The sequence below is a fragment of the Fukomys damarensis genome, unplaced genomic scaffold (assembly GCF_012274545.1).
Source record: "Fukomys damarensis isolate Sample0158 unplaced genomic scaffold, DMR_v1.0_HiC HiC_scaffold_13, whole genome shotgun sequence".
Classification (NCBI taxonomy): domain Eukaryota; kingdom Metazoa; phylum Chordata; class Mammalia; order Rodentia; family Bathyergidae; genus Fukomys; species Fukomys damarensis.
In genome coordinates this window covers 1,255,021-1,272,100 of record NW_022900925.1, presented here as the reverse complement: position 1 = coordinate 1,272,100, position 17,080 = coordinate 1,255,021, and the positions used below count along the sequence as shown (strand labels likewise).

General features: G+C 44.8%; 1 protein-coding gene across 2 annotated transcripts in view; it reads right to left on the bottom strand.

The window, feature by feature from the left end:
• The window catches only part of Epn2 (epsin 2), a 49,559-nt gene that overhangs the window by 31,514 nt on the left and 965 nt on the right, over nt 1-17,080 (bottom strand). The window contains exons 2-3 of one of the 2 annotated variants that reach the window (XM_010618900.3): nt 16,026-16,783; nt 13,896-14,066 (exon numbers count right to left, since the gene is read on the bottom strand). In XM_010618900.3, the coding sequence (XP_010617202.1) occupies nt 13,896-14,066; nt 16,026-16,620 (766 nt within the window). In that variant the 5' untranslated portion in view covers nt 16,621-16,783. The remainder of the gene's footprint in view (nt 1-13,895; nt 14,067-16,025; nt 16,784-17,080) is intronic. The other variant, XM_010618901.3, reaches the window with a different exon arrangement.

Here is a 17,080-nt window from a genome sequence, read left to right as displayed (position 1 = left end):
CTCAGAGAAAATACCTACAGTAGGTAATTGCTGGTTCTGAGGTCTCAATACCTGGACTGAGATCTGGGCTCTGCTACCATTTTGTTTTATTTTGTTTGGTTTGGTTTTGCCTTTGAGACAGGGTCTCTCTACATGTACTTTGGCTAGGCTTGGATTAAATATGTAGCCCAGGCTGGCCTCCAACTCACTGAATGCTCCTGGATTAGCCTCCTGAATACTGAGATTAGTTGTGTGCCAGCCACGACATTCAGCTTCTGCTGCTTCTTAATGTATGACCTTGGCCTGGGATATGAAATTCTCTGTGCCTCAGTTTTCCCATTTGTAGAAAGAATGTAAACAAAGTATCTGTTTCCCGGGGTTGTGAGGATAAAATTACAATGTGAAAAGTACATGATATCTGCACAAGATCTATGAGAGACCAGAGCTGAGGCTTAGAGGGTACTGACTTGCCCAAGGCCACCCAACAGTAGGTTTACTACTGAAGGGCCTGCTCGTCTATATCAACTCTGTATGTTGGACAGGATCCAGGGCCTTCCACATGCAAAGCAAGCTCTAACCCTGAACTACTCCTACAGCCTTATCAACCTTTTTCATAAATAAGGAAACTACCCCAGAGGATTTAAATGACCAGTGGTAGGATCAGAACTCAAAGCCTAATCCCATACCTGCTGCCAGCACCCTGAAGATGGTTTAAAATTCTTAGTTGTTGATTCTTGAGTATACCATGGTGTGCCCTCCTCTAGAACTTAAAGGAAAGCCCTGTTCTCATGGGTCTCACATCCCAGTAAGGAGACTAGAAACAAAAGCAAAGGGGGAAACAACGCAGTATGGCACAGAAGGTCTTCCTGAGAGGAGACTTTGGGGTAGAGGCCTGGGAGCCAGTGAGGTATAGGAACTTCTGCTCTGGTTCTGGTGTAAACAGAGGGTGCACAGGGCATATGAAGGAAGGGTATGGGGCTGGGAATTTAGCTCAGTGGTGCCACTGCCTGCCTTGTAAGTGCAAGGACCTGAGTTTAATACCCGGTACCACCAAAAAAAAAAAAAAAAAAAAAAAATGCGTACAAGGAAGAGTATGGGGCTCAGGTCTTCCAAGAGGCTTTCAGAGGATCTAAATAGAGCAGCAATGCCATCTGACACGACTGGGGAACAGTAATGTTAGGTGGGGCCAGAGTGATTCTTTCAAGGAAATACAAAGTGACGGATGCAACATCCATTTAACTGAGATTCTATGATACTTAGAAATGTTTCTGAACCACTTAGCCAAAGGTCACAAAAGGACATCTAGCCTGGCCTAGCTCAAGCCTTGCAGTGCAAGCCGGACGCTTTCTAGGGTGCTGTTGCATGGTTGTAGCCATGGCACTGACGGCGCTTTCTTCTGATCCTAGGCTGTAGGTAAGACTGGATCCTCCCAAAAATATGTTTTAAGTAGGACTGGGTCCTCCCAAAATGTTTAAATCCCAGTACTTGAGAATATGACTTTATTTGTAAATAGGGTCACTGTCAATGTAATTAAAATGGAATAGGTCCTATATACTATATTACTAGTGTTCTTATAAAAAAAGGAGATGAGACAAAGGTACAGCAAATGAGAGGAAGCCAGGGAATAATGGAGGCAGAAATTGGAAGAATGCGGCTGCCAGCTACCACAAGAAGCTGGGAAGGAAAAAAGAAATCTCCCTGCACGTGGTGCTGCCATATCTTAACTTGGACTTCTTCTGGTCATCCATTTCTGATGGGTTCAGCTATACAGAGATGAACTATGCAGCAGCCACACTAGTACTAAAATCTCTTTTAGTATGCATCTCAAGGTACTCCCACTGCCTGCCATGCTGGGAACAATGCCTTGTCCACTGGCTAGGACACTTCCAGAGCCACGTTCCCTCTCCCATACTTCTTAGACATTTGCTACACCAGGCTTTCTTCTGACTCGAGCCTTATGCAGCTAGGCTGCTTCCTTTACTGCTCATGTTCCCCATAGTCCCTGAACAGGAAAGAGAAATGTTTATCTCTAAATGCCAGCTCCAATAACACCTCAAACACATCTTCCTCGTGCTACCAGAACATTCTTTCACTGGACTAGGGACACCAAAGGGCAGGCCACAAAGGGACAGGGCAGGAGGTTCTCAGCTTTAGTCACCAGACTCTAGGCACCTGGAGCAGGCCCTAGAACACAACACAGTGCAACAGCTGGATGTACGCATAAAGTACCCACTTTGTAGCATGGATTACTCCTTCACAGAGCAGGCACTGAAATACCTATCAGTTTAGTTTCTGCTGAAAACTAATAATGGCCATAACTTCTTCACCACTGCTCTAGGCTTTTGATACAGCCATTTCAGTTTATACGCAAGAAAGTTGAAGCCCAGTGAGAAAAGAACAACAGCCAGCTTAGGCCCCAGCACATGGCTGGTGAGGGTGTTGGGGGAGGGTAAAGAAGAGACAAAAAGCAGCCCTACAGTATCTGTCTTCATGATTCAAACCCATTCCCTGGTCTGAAATAAAAGCAGGTTTGTGCTGTTGTGGTACTGTAGACTAAGCCCTGTCCCTTGCCGATCACCAGCATGTTGGGTAGGAAAGGGAGGGTTTATCCAAAATATCAAGTACTTTTTTCCACTGCTGTTTTCCCAGGCATCCTGTGCTACTGCTTCTGTACATAGTGAAATCAACAAAGGAAAGTCTGTTCCTCCATAGGTGGAATGCTAGGGTGTGTATCTCCAGGTGGCTGGGAAAGTGGTAGGGAAAAAAAGCCTGAATGCTTTGATTGGGGCGACCCAGCTCTCAGGCATGAGCCAGAGAGGGGAGAAGGGCAGCAGTGGGCACCCACACTAAGTGAGCCAGCACCAAGTAAGGTAAGAATTTCAAGAAAGGCACAACTTCTTTTTAGGCCAATCATAACCCTAAAGAAGTTAAGTGCCTAGTGAATTTTCTTAAGAGTAAAAAGGTTGATTATCCCGAATCCAAAATATCCAACAGTCCAAAACTTTTTGAGTGTTGACATGCCACAAGTAGAAAGTCCCACACCTAACTTCATGTGATAGGTCACTGTCAAAACACAGGCACACTAAAAAATAACATGAGGGGCCAGGGATGTAGCTCAGTGGTAAGGTCTAGAGTTCAATCCCTGATACAAAACAAAAAACAAAACAAAACACACAAAATTACCTTGAGGCTATGTGTATAAGGTACAAATAACACACAAATTAATTTTGTGTTTAGATTTGAGTCCTTTGAGTCCTGGCCCCAAGAGATCTCATTATTTACATGCAAATATTCCAAAATGTGAAACAACAGCAAGTCTGAAAGGGCTCTGGTCCTGAGGTTTTTGAGTTTCTTTCTTCCTTTCTTTTTTGGTGGTGCTAAAAATGAACCCAGAGTCTTATGTGGCCCCAAGTATTTTGAAAAAAAGTCAACTATATTTTTTAATGGAAAGCCCGCCCCCACTTTTAGCAGTAGTAGGGATTGAATTCAGGACCTAAGAGAATGTTAGGCAAGCATTCTACCCATTGTTTTTATTTTGAGACAGGGTCTCGTAGTTGCTGACAGTGGTCTCAAACTTGTGATCCTCCTGCCTCAGCCTCTAGAGTAACTGGGATTACAGGCTTATATCACTGCTACCAGTGGGAAATCCATGGGGTGGGGGTGTTAAAGAGACTGGGTCTTGCTATGTAATTTAGGTTGGTCCTCACTCTGTAGCCAGGCTAGTTGCAAACTCACAGCAATCCTCCTACTTCAGCCTGGCGAGTGCTGGGATTATAGGGATGTGCCACCACACCCAGGGGGAAACCTATTTTTTAAAATTAATTTTATTGGTACATTTTAGACACACATAATAATCACATTTGCCACTGAGAATTTGTACCTGTACATAATATATAATTTGATTAACTTTTTTCCCCAATCCTCTCCCCTTCCTTCAACCCCTTTTTAAAATGAGTTTTACTTTCTATTACAACAGTAATTTTCATTTATTAAATTGATAATAATTTTTTTAATTACAGTACCCCCTGTGGGCTCAGGCTGTCTGTCAAGTGAGCATTCATACTTGCTGCCAGGGGCAAAATCTGGAAAACATTTGCAGTGTTTCAAAAGAGAACAGCAATCATATAGTTTTCATCTTATACCTGGAACTTCTATACAGAAATAATCCAGAAAATTCTTAAAAACAAAACAAAACAAAAACACTGCCTGCACAAATAACTTTACCACAGTTTTATTTATATCAACAAGAACCAGGAAATACCTCTGTCTATAAGGATAACAATGAATAATTCACAAGTGTGTATGAGTGTGTATTACCATATAAGTTACAAAATAACCCAGGAGATAAATACTGGGGATACGCACACTCTACAGATTAAATATTTTAAACTCAGAGAAGTAACCTCTCCAAGGTTTAATCTTTAAAATGTAACTTGGTAGCAACATGAAAAATGTATATAGAGCTGGGTGAAAAAAATCAGACCACAGCTGTGGTATTCTGGAAACAGCTGAAGAGCACCCTCTGCAGGTATGTGGGCAGGAGGTGTGAGGAGAAACAACTGCTTCTGCACTCAAAGCCTATCCCACCTCTCACTTGCCCAATGCCAGAGATAATAATGGAGCCAAGGTTAAAAAACAGAAGAGTTCTTACCTTACCTCGGGACCAAAGTAATGAGCAACATGGACTAAAACCTCCAAAACTATGAGCCAAAATAAAAATTTCCTCCTCTCATTTGTCACAGTGATAGAAAGCTGACTACCAGTTCTGCACTCAAAGCCTATCCCACCTCTCACTTGCCCAATGCCAGAGATAATAATGGAGCCAAGGTTAAAAAACAGAAGAGTTCTTACCTTACCTCGGGACCAAAGTAATGAGCAACATGGACTAAAACCTCCAAAACTATGAGCCAAAATAAAAATTTCCTCCTCTCATTTGTCACAGTGATAGAAAGCTGACTACCAGTCTATTTTTCCCTGTAAAGAGAAATACAGTATCTTTATACTTTTCTTAAAGACACTCTGCACCACCTGCCAGTTTCCCCACCCAGACCCAGGCACCACTCCGAGCACACTACTGATATGCCCACCTCTCCTAAATTAGGCCTACGTAGGGAAAGGTCTCAGCTACTAGCTTCCGGCTCCTTGAAGTTTAGGCTGGCCCTGACACGCACAGATGTAAAAAGTGAGAAAACAGAACAAACTACCACTAGTGAAAATGTGCTTTGAATATGGCATGTGGTTATGAAAAATATGTCCATAACACTGTTATATTCAGAACTAAAGTTCAGATGGGTCAGTGCAGCAAGTATGTGCTGATCCGTTTACTGATGGCCATGACAATACTGAGTAACTTGGGGTGTCAAAATGCCCTCAGTGACAGTCTGGGCAGCTGAGACCTTGTCACTGATAAACTGCTAAACTCTCTGGTGTGAATATGGGGAGTGTCTGACAGTTCCACATCAAAACAGGAATAGGGCCAGGGATTTAGCTCAGGGGTTCTGTCGCCTGCCTGGCCAGTGCAAGGACCCGAGTTCGATTCCCAGTACCCCACAAAAAGAAGACAGAAACAACTTAGGAATCTTCACCCAATGGAATACAGTTAGCCCAGTGTCCACAGGCTTGGTATCAGCAGATTCAACGAAACTTGGACCGAAAATACTTGGGAAAAAAATTAAGACTATTTTTTCTGTCATTATTTCCTAGACAATACGGTAGAACAACTATATAGAATTTACATTGTGTTGGGTATCAAAAGTAATCCAAAGATGATTTAAAGTATACAGGACAATGTGCATAGGTTGAAAGTAAATACTGCACCATTTATGTAAGAGACTTGAGCATGCTTGGATTTTGGTATACTCTGGGGGTCTTGGAACCAATGCCCTGAAGATACTCAGAGCTGACTGTACTGAGTGCAGCTGTTAAAATATTTACAGGGTTGTGCAAGAAACACAGAAAATGTTCTGTTATAATGTCATGAGACAGAAAGCAGGGATGTCAAAGTTGCATTTATAGCACCACCCAAGGATAGAAAAGAAAATACTTAGAAAAAAACAGGAGAAAATATACCAAGTGGAACAACAGCTGTTTGTGTAATAGACGTATAGGTTACTGTCATCTTTTTTTCCTACTTTTTATACACTATCATTTAAAGGACACATATTACTTTTACAATGAAAATCAAGTAGAATGATTTATTTCATGCCCACATCCTGCTTACAGGTTAGAAAGAGAAGCAGGCCCCTGAAGGAAGCACCTCAAAGGGTGCTGGACTGAACTTTCCATTAGCAGCCAGAAGGGGGGATGGAAATGTCATTATAGGGCATATGACTATATATAAAGTTTCTGTATTTCTGGAAAAGCCTTCAAAATGTATTTTCAAATGATTAACATACCCAGGACTGATACCAACAGAGATAACCACATCACATAAAAATACCATGGGGGGGGCAGAACTTTCTTACATTCATCACTCAGGAATTATTTATCAAGCACCTCTCCCGACTTAGGAATGGTGCTACAGGCACTAGGGGTATAGCACTGGACATGAGCAGGCTTCCTCCTTCAATACTTAAGTTTGCACAGAAAGAATACAAACTTGAGAATTTCAGGCAGTGAAAAGCACTCTGAAGAAAATAACAGGATAATATGGGAGAGATTATATTCAGATTTTAGACAGCCTATGCTATGGTTTGGATCTTAAATGTCTACCAAAAGCAAATGAATTCATAGATTAATGAGTTTTGGAGAGGTAGTAGAAATTTTTGGAAGTGGATTACTGGGAGTCAACCCTTGAAACTTTTATTTTGCCCCCAGAGTTCCTCCTCTTGCTTTCTTTCTTCTTCCAGCTGCCATGAGGAAAACAGCTTTGCTCCACTACATGGTCTCTGACACCATGTCTGGCCTTACCTCAGGACCAAAGTAATGAGCAACATGGACTAAATAAAACCTCCAAAAGTATGAGCCAAAATAAAAATTTCCTCCTCTCATTTGTCACAGTGATAGAAAGCTGACTACCAGTCTATTTTCCCATGTAAAGAGAAATACAGTATTGTTATACTTTTCTTCCTATAACTTTAAAATGCCCTCTTCAAGTTGACTACTAGCGACTGCTGCCCTAAGCATCCATGACAGTCAAGTGGTTGTGACCAAGTTGTCTAACCTGTGTGAAAACACTTCCCTCTTCTCACCAAGCTTACTGAGAGAACTCTGTAAGATCTGGATCTCAATTTTAAGTAACAGTTTATGTAAATATTCTTATTTTGTTTGTCGGAGTAAATATTTATTACAGGGCTCTGTGCATAGTAAACTATATCCCCAGACCTTTTTATTTTATTTTCAGACAGGGTCTCATGAAGTTTCCCAGGTTGGCCTTAACTTGTGGTCCTCTTGCCTCAGCCACCTGAGTAGTCGGGATTGCAGGCTGGTGCTATCATCCCTGAACTAAACAGGTGTGTTCTTGCTTTTAAAAACCATAAAAGAAAAAAGCATTACCTGAGATGAACCACACAATCCTAAAATTCCAGACATATACTATATTCCTCGATTTCTTAAACAAAATTGAAAATTACTTTTTAATTGTGGGAAAGAAAAGAAAAGCCATTGCCCCTGGTGTGTGAAGGGAGCAGCTGCTGCATGAGCAGCATCATGCCTGCCTGGCAAGCACAAGGTCCTGAGTTCAATTCCCAGAACCAGGAAAAAAAAAAACAACAAACACAAACAAACAAAAAGAAAAAGAGAACCAGCCAGGCATGTTGGTGCACACCTTTAACCGCAGCACTAAGGGAGGCTAAGGAGGATCACCCAGAGTTTGAGACCAGACTGGGCTACATAGTGAATTCAAAGCCAGCCTGAACTACCCAGTGAGACCCTGTCTCAAAAGAGAGGAAGAAGGCAGGAGGGGAGGAGGGAGAGGCAGGGAGGAGAAAAAAAGAGGACCAGTGTTCTCCAAAACCCCAGTTCAAATTGAGGCAAAGGGAATCCTTACACGGGAAAGCAAAGGCTCTGAAGAGGTGACCCTTGGGCAAATGCCAACTTCAGCAGCTCAGCCAGCCAACATTTCACATTTAAATCCCCTTGAAGACCAAAGCCCTTCTTGCAAGAATGAGCGCCATGTATATCTGACATTTGGATAGATGTGTCACTAAAAACTGTCACCTCCAACACTGTGTACATATTACAGACCAGCATCCCCTGTGATTTTTGTTTTCCAAACAAAAAGATTAAATGAGAGATTAAGTCTCTTAAGTGCACTAACGCCCTGCCCTGAACCTACTGCCACAAAAACACAGGGTTCCCAGGATGTACAGAGCACATCTTTTTCAGCAAAAGTGTCACATGCCATCTCCCACCAAACACCTGGTCCATCTCCTAAGTTGGCAGAAGCCCGAGGGCCAGGCATATTCCCCAGGAGCTGGCTGTTCCTAGCCTTTTCTAACAAGACCCTCTACTCTCTGTCCTGCACTCTGAAGCTTCCCTACCTCCCTTTCTCCCTTCCCATGCTTTCAGGAAACTCAGGTTGACCCAAATTTCTTCTAAGCTCCACCTCAGGAGCACTTCTGAAGGAATCACTGGCTTGGGTTTCTCTTTTTCTTAAAATATATTTCCCCACAGCCTCAGATTTTCAAAAACAGGCCTATATCAGTCTTCTTTTTTCAGATGCCTACTTATTAAGTGTTCTCTTCTGTGTATAAAATAAACAAGCTCTAGCTCTTCTCCCAGAGTCTGGCCAGCAGGGTTGGAGCCATGGCCAATCGAGTTTATTCCTGGGATTCCTCTGCTGTGGAGAATCAGCTTGTCAGAAAGCCCAATGCCCCTGGGAACTTCCCACACACAGTATAACATGATAAGAAGCTTTCAGATTCTCCAAAGTTCTCCTATGCAGTTTAGAATGGATAGTTGCTGTGGAAGAAATGCAACAGCAGCACTCTGGATTCCTGACAGGTAGACCACTAGGGAGTGAAATCACAGCCTGGGCGCTCCAGTGCAGGCCCAACTGAGAGGGCAGTGCTTATCACCACCATTGTGACAGCTATTCTAGACAGCTGTTCTCTGGCCTTGCCCCTCCCACCTGTGCCACAGTAAGCACCTGAACCCTGCTACCTGCACCTAGACCCTGGATACCTGTCCAGAATCCAAAGAGAAACTGTCTTCTTAATATTGGTGACTGAGAAGGTCAAATCCAAACTTGTATCCATTTCTAGCAACTGTGTGTGATTCTGGCTGTTTTCTTACCTGTAGTTCCCTTTTGCCCCACTTTCTTCTGCTATCTATTTAATCCTATGCCACTGTGTATGTTTTGAAAGCTAACTCAAATCCTTTCTGAAGTGAAGCAGGGCAAATATATTAAATGGTCATAATCTCCAGTAATCACTTGGTAAGCCACTGCCATGGTGTGTGAAGGGAGCAGCCGCTAAATGAGGCCCTGGAGGTGAAGGGCTCACTAACACTGTTCCAGGAGACCTGAACTACACCACAGCGGGCTGCCCTGCACCAGCCACAGTGCTGAAGGCTTCACCTAGACAGTCAAGCCATTTGGAGATGAGGATTGGGTGGCAGCACTCATCTGGGGGAAGGCCCAACACCAAAACTTTGGTTTTAGATTTAAAGTTGTCTTGATTCACTAAAGCAAATCAGAGGGTGACAAGAGCTTCTGATTTCCTACCTTCCTTTTTCTTATTACTTTTTTTTTTTTTAAGGAACAGGAATTCTGGCAGTTAAATTCCCACCAAAAAGTCCAAGGCACTAGGCAACCAGGCTGGTTTCATGCTGCACCAGGTGCTGACACTAGAGACAGTTTCAGGGAGGTAAGCAAAAGGGAGAAGAGGCTATGAAAATAGGGAGGCACTGCTGTCTCTCACTGGCCCACAATGGAGGCCAGGCCAGGGCAGGAGACAGCAGGAAGAGGACATCTGGCCCAATCATCCACACAGGACAGGCCTCATCCTGGAACCTCAGGATCTTCATAAACCTGTCACCTGTGGTATAACAAGGTTCCTGCTACTCTCAAGAACTTTTATAATTCCTTTACAGCCTACTAAGTGTTGCGGCCAGTCCAGCAAAAGCTGAGAGGATGACAAGATCCCTGGGTGGGAGAAGAAGTAGGCTGTTCACACATGGGCCCCAGCCTAAGCTGGCTGCCACTCCTGTGATCATGGGCAGTTCCCTCAATCCTCTGACCTGAGAGGCCTCCTCCAAGCCACCCAGCTTTGGCCTTCACACAACAGTCCCCACCACCGAATGTATGCCAGGACCATGTGAGGGTAGCTGAGTTGTATAACCTGAGGCCAGGCCCTGGAGGTGAGGAAGCAGCCAATGTGTCCAGAGCCTTCAAGTAGAACTTAGCACAGAGAGGCCAAAAAGCTGAAAGCCAGAAGCACTATCTATACACCATCACCTCCCTTTTCAGCCCAGAATTCTCCCCAGACTCCAGACTTCTCAGTATCTCCACTGGCATGCTGAGCAGACACTTCAATATGTCATCCTCATCAAACCTGCTGCACCCACAGTCATCCTCACTCCCAGGACTCTGCTCACAGGCCTCCAGGAAGTCACTCCAAAGGCCTGGCCACTTCTCAGACTCCTGATGCACAACAGGCTCCAGACTCCAATGTCTCCCACCTGGACCAAGGCAGTGGCCTACGCCTGCCCTGTCTCACATACAAGCCAGAGGGATCTTCCTAACCCTTCTCACACTTAATTCAGATGGAATCTGTCCTATGTTCAAACCACTTCTCTCCAGCTCTCCATCTGATTGAGTAAAAGCCAATGGGCCTTTTGATGTAGACCCCGAAGGCTTCATGCCAGTTCATGGAGCAGAGCATGTGGTCTGTGACAAGATAAGTACAGTTTACAGGTATCTGACATTGCTACAACATCCAGACACTGACCAAAGTATCTGTCTGGGACAGACTAGGAATTTAAGGAATGCTCTTTGCCAGAAGTAGTTTGAGAGACTCCACCCTATATCCCCTGTGGGCCAGACCTTTTCATGTTCCACCCTGACCCTACCAGCCCTTCTCTTTCATTGGCTCCAGCCTCCCTGGCTACTTTGTTCTTCTTTAAAAGCTCTGAGCACATTCCCACCTAAACCTGTACACTGCCACACCTCTCTGGGTACACTCTACCTCTTCCTCTAATCCTTGTGTATTCCACACTACAAACTACCCTCACTACTCCCCACCTACTCACTGGGTTGTTTTGGTCTTGCTATTCTCCACAGCACTCATGATATAACATGTTGTATGCTTTCCTTTCCATTACCACGCAAGCACCACAGGGGAGGTGCCTAGTACAGAGGTTGAGGTAGGAGTGTGTTTAGGGCGTTGGAGCAGAGCAAGGTGGCCAGGAACTCAGTAAACAATGTCCCAAAGAGAACGTGGGATGAGCTGCAAGGCAGAACCCAAAGCCTTGCACTGTGGGCAGACAACAACCGACCTGAGATCTGGGATGCTTCTGTAGGAGGACAAGGACCCAGAGAGACTGGGGGAGAGGGCCTGAAGGAGATAACCAAAGTCAACCAGGAAAGGTTTTATCTGCTTTGACAAAAAAAACTCAGGGATGACCCTGCAGGGAAGCTGGCCTCTAATGGTGCATTCTAAGCTCCAGAACCAGAGCACAGGATAAAGATGAGGCCAGATGAGAATGGTGTAGGCTGAGAGGAAAGAAATCAATCAAAAAACTGGCACTGGACTGAATGATAGAATGAGATGAAGGACAGAATGTAAGAGATATCCATGGTCAGGTCTACAGACATTTGAGGGAAGTGAGGGAGAGGAGGGGTGAAATAACATCTGGCTCATGATAGAAAGCTGTCCTCAAATACCATCATGTTACTACCCATCAGAACAACAGTCAAAGGCATGAGACACCTTCCTACCATGGCTGATCTCATGCAAGGAGGCTTCTCAGCAACCAGCTACCTCTATTCCTGCAGGGTTTGAGTTCTAAAAATGTCCCTCACAAACCTCTTTCATGAGTCACACACTGCATTTCAGGAGATTCTTTTCTGAAAGGCTGGTGTTACTCTGACTTCTCCACTGCTGAATTCCAAGTGGGTGCCCTCCAAGCAAATCCACCTACCTAACAGTCAACACAAGAAAGAACAGAAAAGTAACATGGGACAGGGCTCCACCCCCATGGCATCGCAGGGTAGGTAAGGAATATGGAAAGAAATGCTCATACCAAATAGTTAAGGATGAACAGCAATCCCAGGTAATACCATTTGTTTGCTGAAAATTTACCTGGGATATAAAAACTTATTAAATATGTGCTTGCTTCGCAACACATATACTAAAAAATTATTAAATAAAAAGATACTAATGATTATCTTTAATTCATATTAGAGCTGAAAAAGAAGAGAAATCCACAAGGACTATAAACCTTGAGTGACTTGACTGATTTGGGAGGTGGCCACCCAAGCAGAAGGAATCACACAGGCAAAGGTGCAGAGGGAGGATCAGAGACGGCCGAGCAGAAGAGACACCAGCCCTGGTTTTTAATAGGTAAATGTTGCCAGGCATGGTGGTGCACACCTGTAATCCCAGCACTCCAGAGGCTGAGGCAGGAAGATTACTGCAAATTCAAGGCCAGCCTGAACTACACTGTAAGACTTTGTCTCAAAAAAAAAGTGTATGTCCTAAGAAAGTCAGCAAAGCTATAGGGACAGATGAACCCAAAACTAACTACCAAGGTTCAAAAGAGATCTTACCAGTTACCAAATGGGTAGAACATAGGAAAACAAAGGGTGAATTCTGGGAAGGTCTGTGGGAACCTGAGTATGTAGCAGGAGAAACAGGCATGCAATTCATGTGCCCATTAAAATAAACTTGACCTTGATATTCTTTTCAGCATAAAGCTGGTCTTCCTTACATTTTCTAAGATATCAAAATTCTGTATAAACTTTTAGGGGAAGACAGGAAGATGAAGGAAAATATTTCAGAGCTAAATACAGTGATCACACATATACCAAGTCAAACATATTAATGAGGCATGAATGAACAGTAACTGTCTCCAGGGCTGAATAAAAGACTGGATACTTTATCAGGGAAGTCATGAAAAAGCCTGCTGTCAGAGCCCCTTCTGCATAGAAGAGAGAGCTTTCTTCACAAGCAGACCCCACCACCTCCAACCAAAGGAAGATTAGACTGAGAGCATTTTCTTATAAGCAACAGTGAAAAATCTGTTTCCAATTTAACCTGCAACAGTGTAGGCTCTGACCAGGATACATTATTAATTAGTTAAAGGAGAAGCCCCAAGCACAAGGTCCTGAGTTCTATCCCCAGTACCAAAAACAAACGAACAACAACAAAAAAAGAGAACCCCCATTTGTAGTTACCCATTGGTTTCAGTATCTTCAAACACCATGACCTAGAATTGACAGTACAGCTAACTCTCTATTTACTGTGGTAATAGGGATTTCAGGAATGATAGCAGTTGACTGGGAAGCAAAAACAATCCCACTGGATAATCAGCAGGGCATCAATTACTGCACTAAGGATGATGGCTTCCAGTGACCATCAACTGAAGATCTAGTGGGTACCAGCATTGTGAGGTTTAAAACAGGTATTTCCACTTCAAGTCAAGTGGTCTAATACACCACCACTGGCAACCCAGCAGGCAGCAAAGCCCTCTCCAGTTTGTCAGGACATGAGACATGGGGAGACAAAGAGCCATCACCCCACGCCTACCCAAAGCAGTCCCTCTGCTAAGCAGGTGGTATGTGATCATGTGAAAGGAAACATGGCTAGGCCAAGATCTTCTGGGCAGAGAGGTACAAGAGGGTCCCAGGGTGCTGGAGGTTGGACCACCAGGCCCAGCAGGAGAAAGGGAGAGAGTTGGCTGTACTGGCACAAGAAGCACCCCCCAGCAAGCTGCAAAGCATTTCTAGGAAGGAGAAAAGCAAACCGCCGTCCCACCTCGGGCTGCGCGGTCACAAGTGAGGCAGGGCTGGGCCCAGTCGCCATTTGGGCGGGAAGCCAGCCCCAGGTGCGGCAGGAAGGGGTGGCGTTGGCTCAGTGGTTGTAGCTCCTCGCTCTGACCCATTGGGGCCCCTGTGCGGTGCTGAGGGCACAGCGAGGCCTCAGGCGCTGTTGGGCAGGGACACACACACATACACACAGAGAGAGACAGACCATTAGAGGATGTGCAGCAGCCGTGCAGGGGGCATGGCCTGAGGCCACCCAGAGCCCTGCCTCACCCCTGCTGTCCCCGTGCTTGGAAGCCAGTCATGAAGAACCTGTTGACCACAATCTGACCCTGATTATGTAACTCATGCTCAAGGTCAGAGGGAACTAGATAACTTCATAGTTGGGGCATCATTTAGCCCAGTGGAAGCCCGGCAAGGCCGATGGCTCTGGCTCAAAATAAGGAGGAGACTCACAACCAGGCTCCTGTGCCCTCTGTTTTGTTCCTGCATGTGGAATGTTCCACATACTATTCATGGACATGATGCTGTTTCAGCTCCTTGCTCTGTATCCTCTAGCTTCTAGAGAATAATGACTGTAAGAGGCATGGAAAGAAAAGAACCACTTCCCTGACTATACATCACAACCACAGCATTGTAAACAGAAAAAGGCAATTTAAAGAGATCCTCTTCTGGGGGGACAGCAGAAGGGTCCTTGAGAGAAACAAACCAATTTCCCTACTTACAGGGTAATTTCATGGGGGGTGGTGTACAAACTTAACCTCAAGGGAGACCTATGAAGATTAAAGTTGAATCATTTTCAAGTGGTTTCACAGGGGTTACAACCATTGCTTAAGCAAAGCAGTTCAAACTAAAAGAGGAAATGACAACTAAAAATGGCACAAGAATATGCTAACTTGCTCCATTCTCCATAGTAATTTAGAATTTCTAGAGACAGGAAGTCTGATTTTGACATGCAAATCTCCCATTTGACACATTTCTCAAACTGATCATGGCAACCCCTACAAATGTAAAGTCTAACTGAACCTGCAAAAGCAGGAATTGTTAAATGGTCTAGTGACAAAACCATTAACCAAGCAAGGACTGACAGGAGTTTGTCAAACTACAAACAACTTCCTTTAAAAAAAACACATTTTCTGTTATGCGGACATAGTGTTATTAATTCCAAAAACCACAAAAACCTGCACTTTTGTTTTTGCATCTAGAAGACACAATTTCTGTATCCCTGCCATCATCCCTGCCCCACCCCACAAGGCCATCAGAGCCACCTTTCTAAGTGTGGGGTCCATACTGTTCACACAGGACTGTGAAGGTGGAGGACTATTCTTGGAATCTTTCAGTGAACAACCAGGATGCCAATATGGTTCAGAGACAAGCACCCATCACTTTCTGAACACCACATCTACCCCCTTAAATTTCTTGTAAAAGAAGGACCAAGACATATAGTGATCTGACATGCAAACCCAAAATACAGGCCAGCTCCGCCCCACACAGATTCAGCCATGCAACCTAATCAGAGAACTCCCTTTGCACACTAACCACCTATAAAGGTTTCTTTGCATTTTCCCCTCTTTGAGATAGAGAAATCCATTTTCCATCCTCTATGATGCTGAAATAGAATACACTGAGCCATTCAAGAGACCTGCAGCTCAGTCAGTAGAAAAACATTTAATATGAGATTAAAGAAGCAAGTATCAAGAAAGAGCATTTGTTTTTTTTCGGACTACCAGAATCAGTTCCCCACTGTTTGAGCAGTAGAACAATCCTTTTACTGGTAGACCTTCTCAGGAAGAAAATAGTAAGACCTGCCTTAGTGGCTATCTTCTCCTGAGGACCCAGGAAACCAAAGGGAATACTCTACCCAGATGCACAAAGGAGACCCACAGAGCACCCAAGGAACTAAAAGCCCCTCAGTGACCATATTTCAATCCAGACTAAGGGCATTGTTGTCTGGGTTGCCAAAAGCTAAGAATTTAGAACAGAGTCGGGCCCTGAGGTGACCACCACTCTCTCGGCCTCAGGGTACCCATGGTACCATACTACCTACCTCCCTTTCCCCTGCTGCCACATCTGTACAAGGTGCCCAATCAGACAAGGGGCAGGGAGCACTTTGATTACTCACAGCCATGATAAGAGGCTGGTGATCCCCCAGCCTTGCCGTACTCCTGCTCTGAGTAGCTGGTGGACAAGTTGGGCTGACTGGAGCCACGGCCAAAAGTGATTTGGTTGCTGCCCATGCCAGTGGCCACCTGGGCCATGCGCTCTTTGGTTTTGAGAGCCTGGGCCCGCTCAGCCTTCAGCCGCTCCTCATCCTTGAGAAGGGACACCAGCTGCTTTGACTTCTCACGCACATTGATGCCCTGGTCCTTGCCATCACGGTCAATGTACTGGAAATCCTTCAGAGTCTGGATGGCGAAGATGTTCTCACGGCACTGCTGGGCCACACGCTCGGAGCCCGTCTTGATGAGGTAGTCCAGCAGTGTTAGTGCTTTGTACACGTGCCGCCAGTTCTTGCCGTGGTCATTGAGCCGCTTCCACACCATACTCATGATCTCTGAGAAGGCCACCACATTGTAGGTTAGGTCGGCAATCTCGGTCATCAGAGAGCTGGATGGACCCCATGGGTCGTTGGAGGTGGCTTCCCGGACTTTAATTTCAGCTTCCGAGTAATTGTTCACAATGTTTTTCATCTGCCGTCTGATAGACGAAGTCGTCATTTTTATTTGCTTTGCTACAAATTTAAAGCCCTTCAAAGAGAGAATTTCCTTTTCTCAGTTAGTCCACACCCTGTGAAGGTCCAGTTTCTGTAATCAAGATGGGATAAGAACCCTGAAGTCATATCCTCCTCTGAAGCCTCAGATCCAAGAAGTTAGCCATGACCTAAAGAGAGAAAACACACTCCACTGTGACACAAGCACCTCATGAGAGTGAGAGAGCCTGGCCAAGACACTTCCATAAGTGGCAGGTACTGAGTATGAGTGGGTGAGCTTTGTGAGCAGACAGACTGCAGGCTATCCATCCTGGGGTACAAGAGGCCATCTTGCTTTCAAAGCTAAAACAAGATTACTAACACCAAAGCCAGGTGTGGTAGTATATGCCTGTAATCCCAGCACTCAGGAAGCCGGAAGCTTGCTGTTGAGTTCAAGGCTAGCTTGAACTGCAAAGCAAGACCCTGTC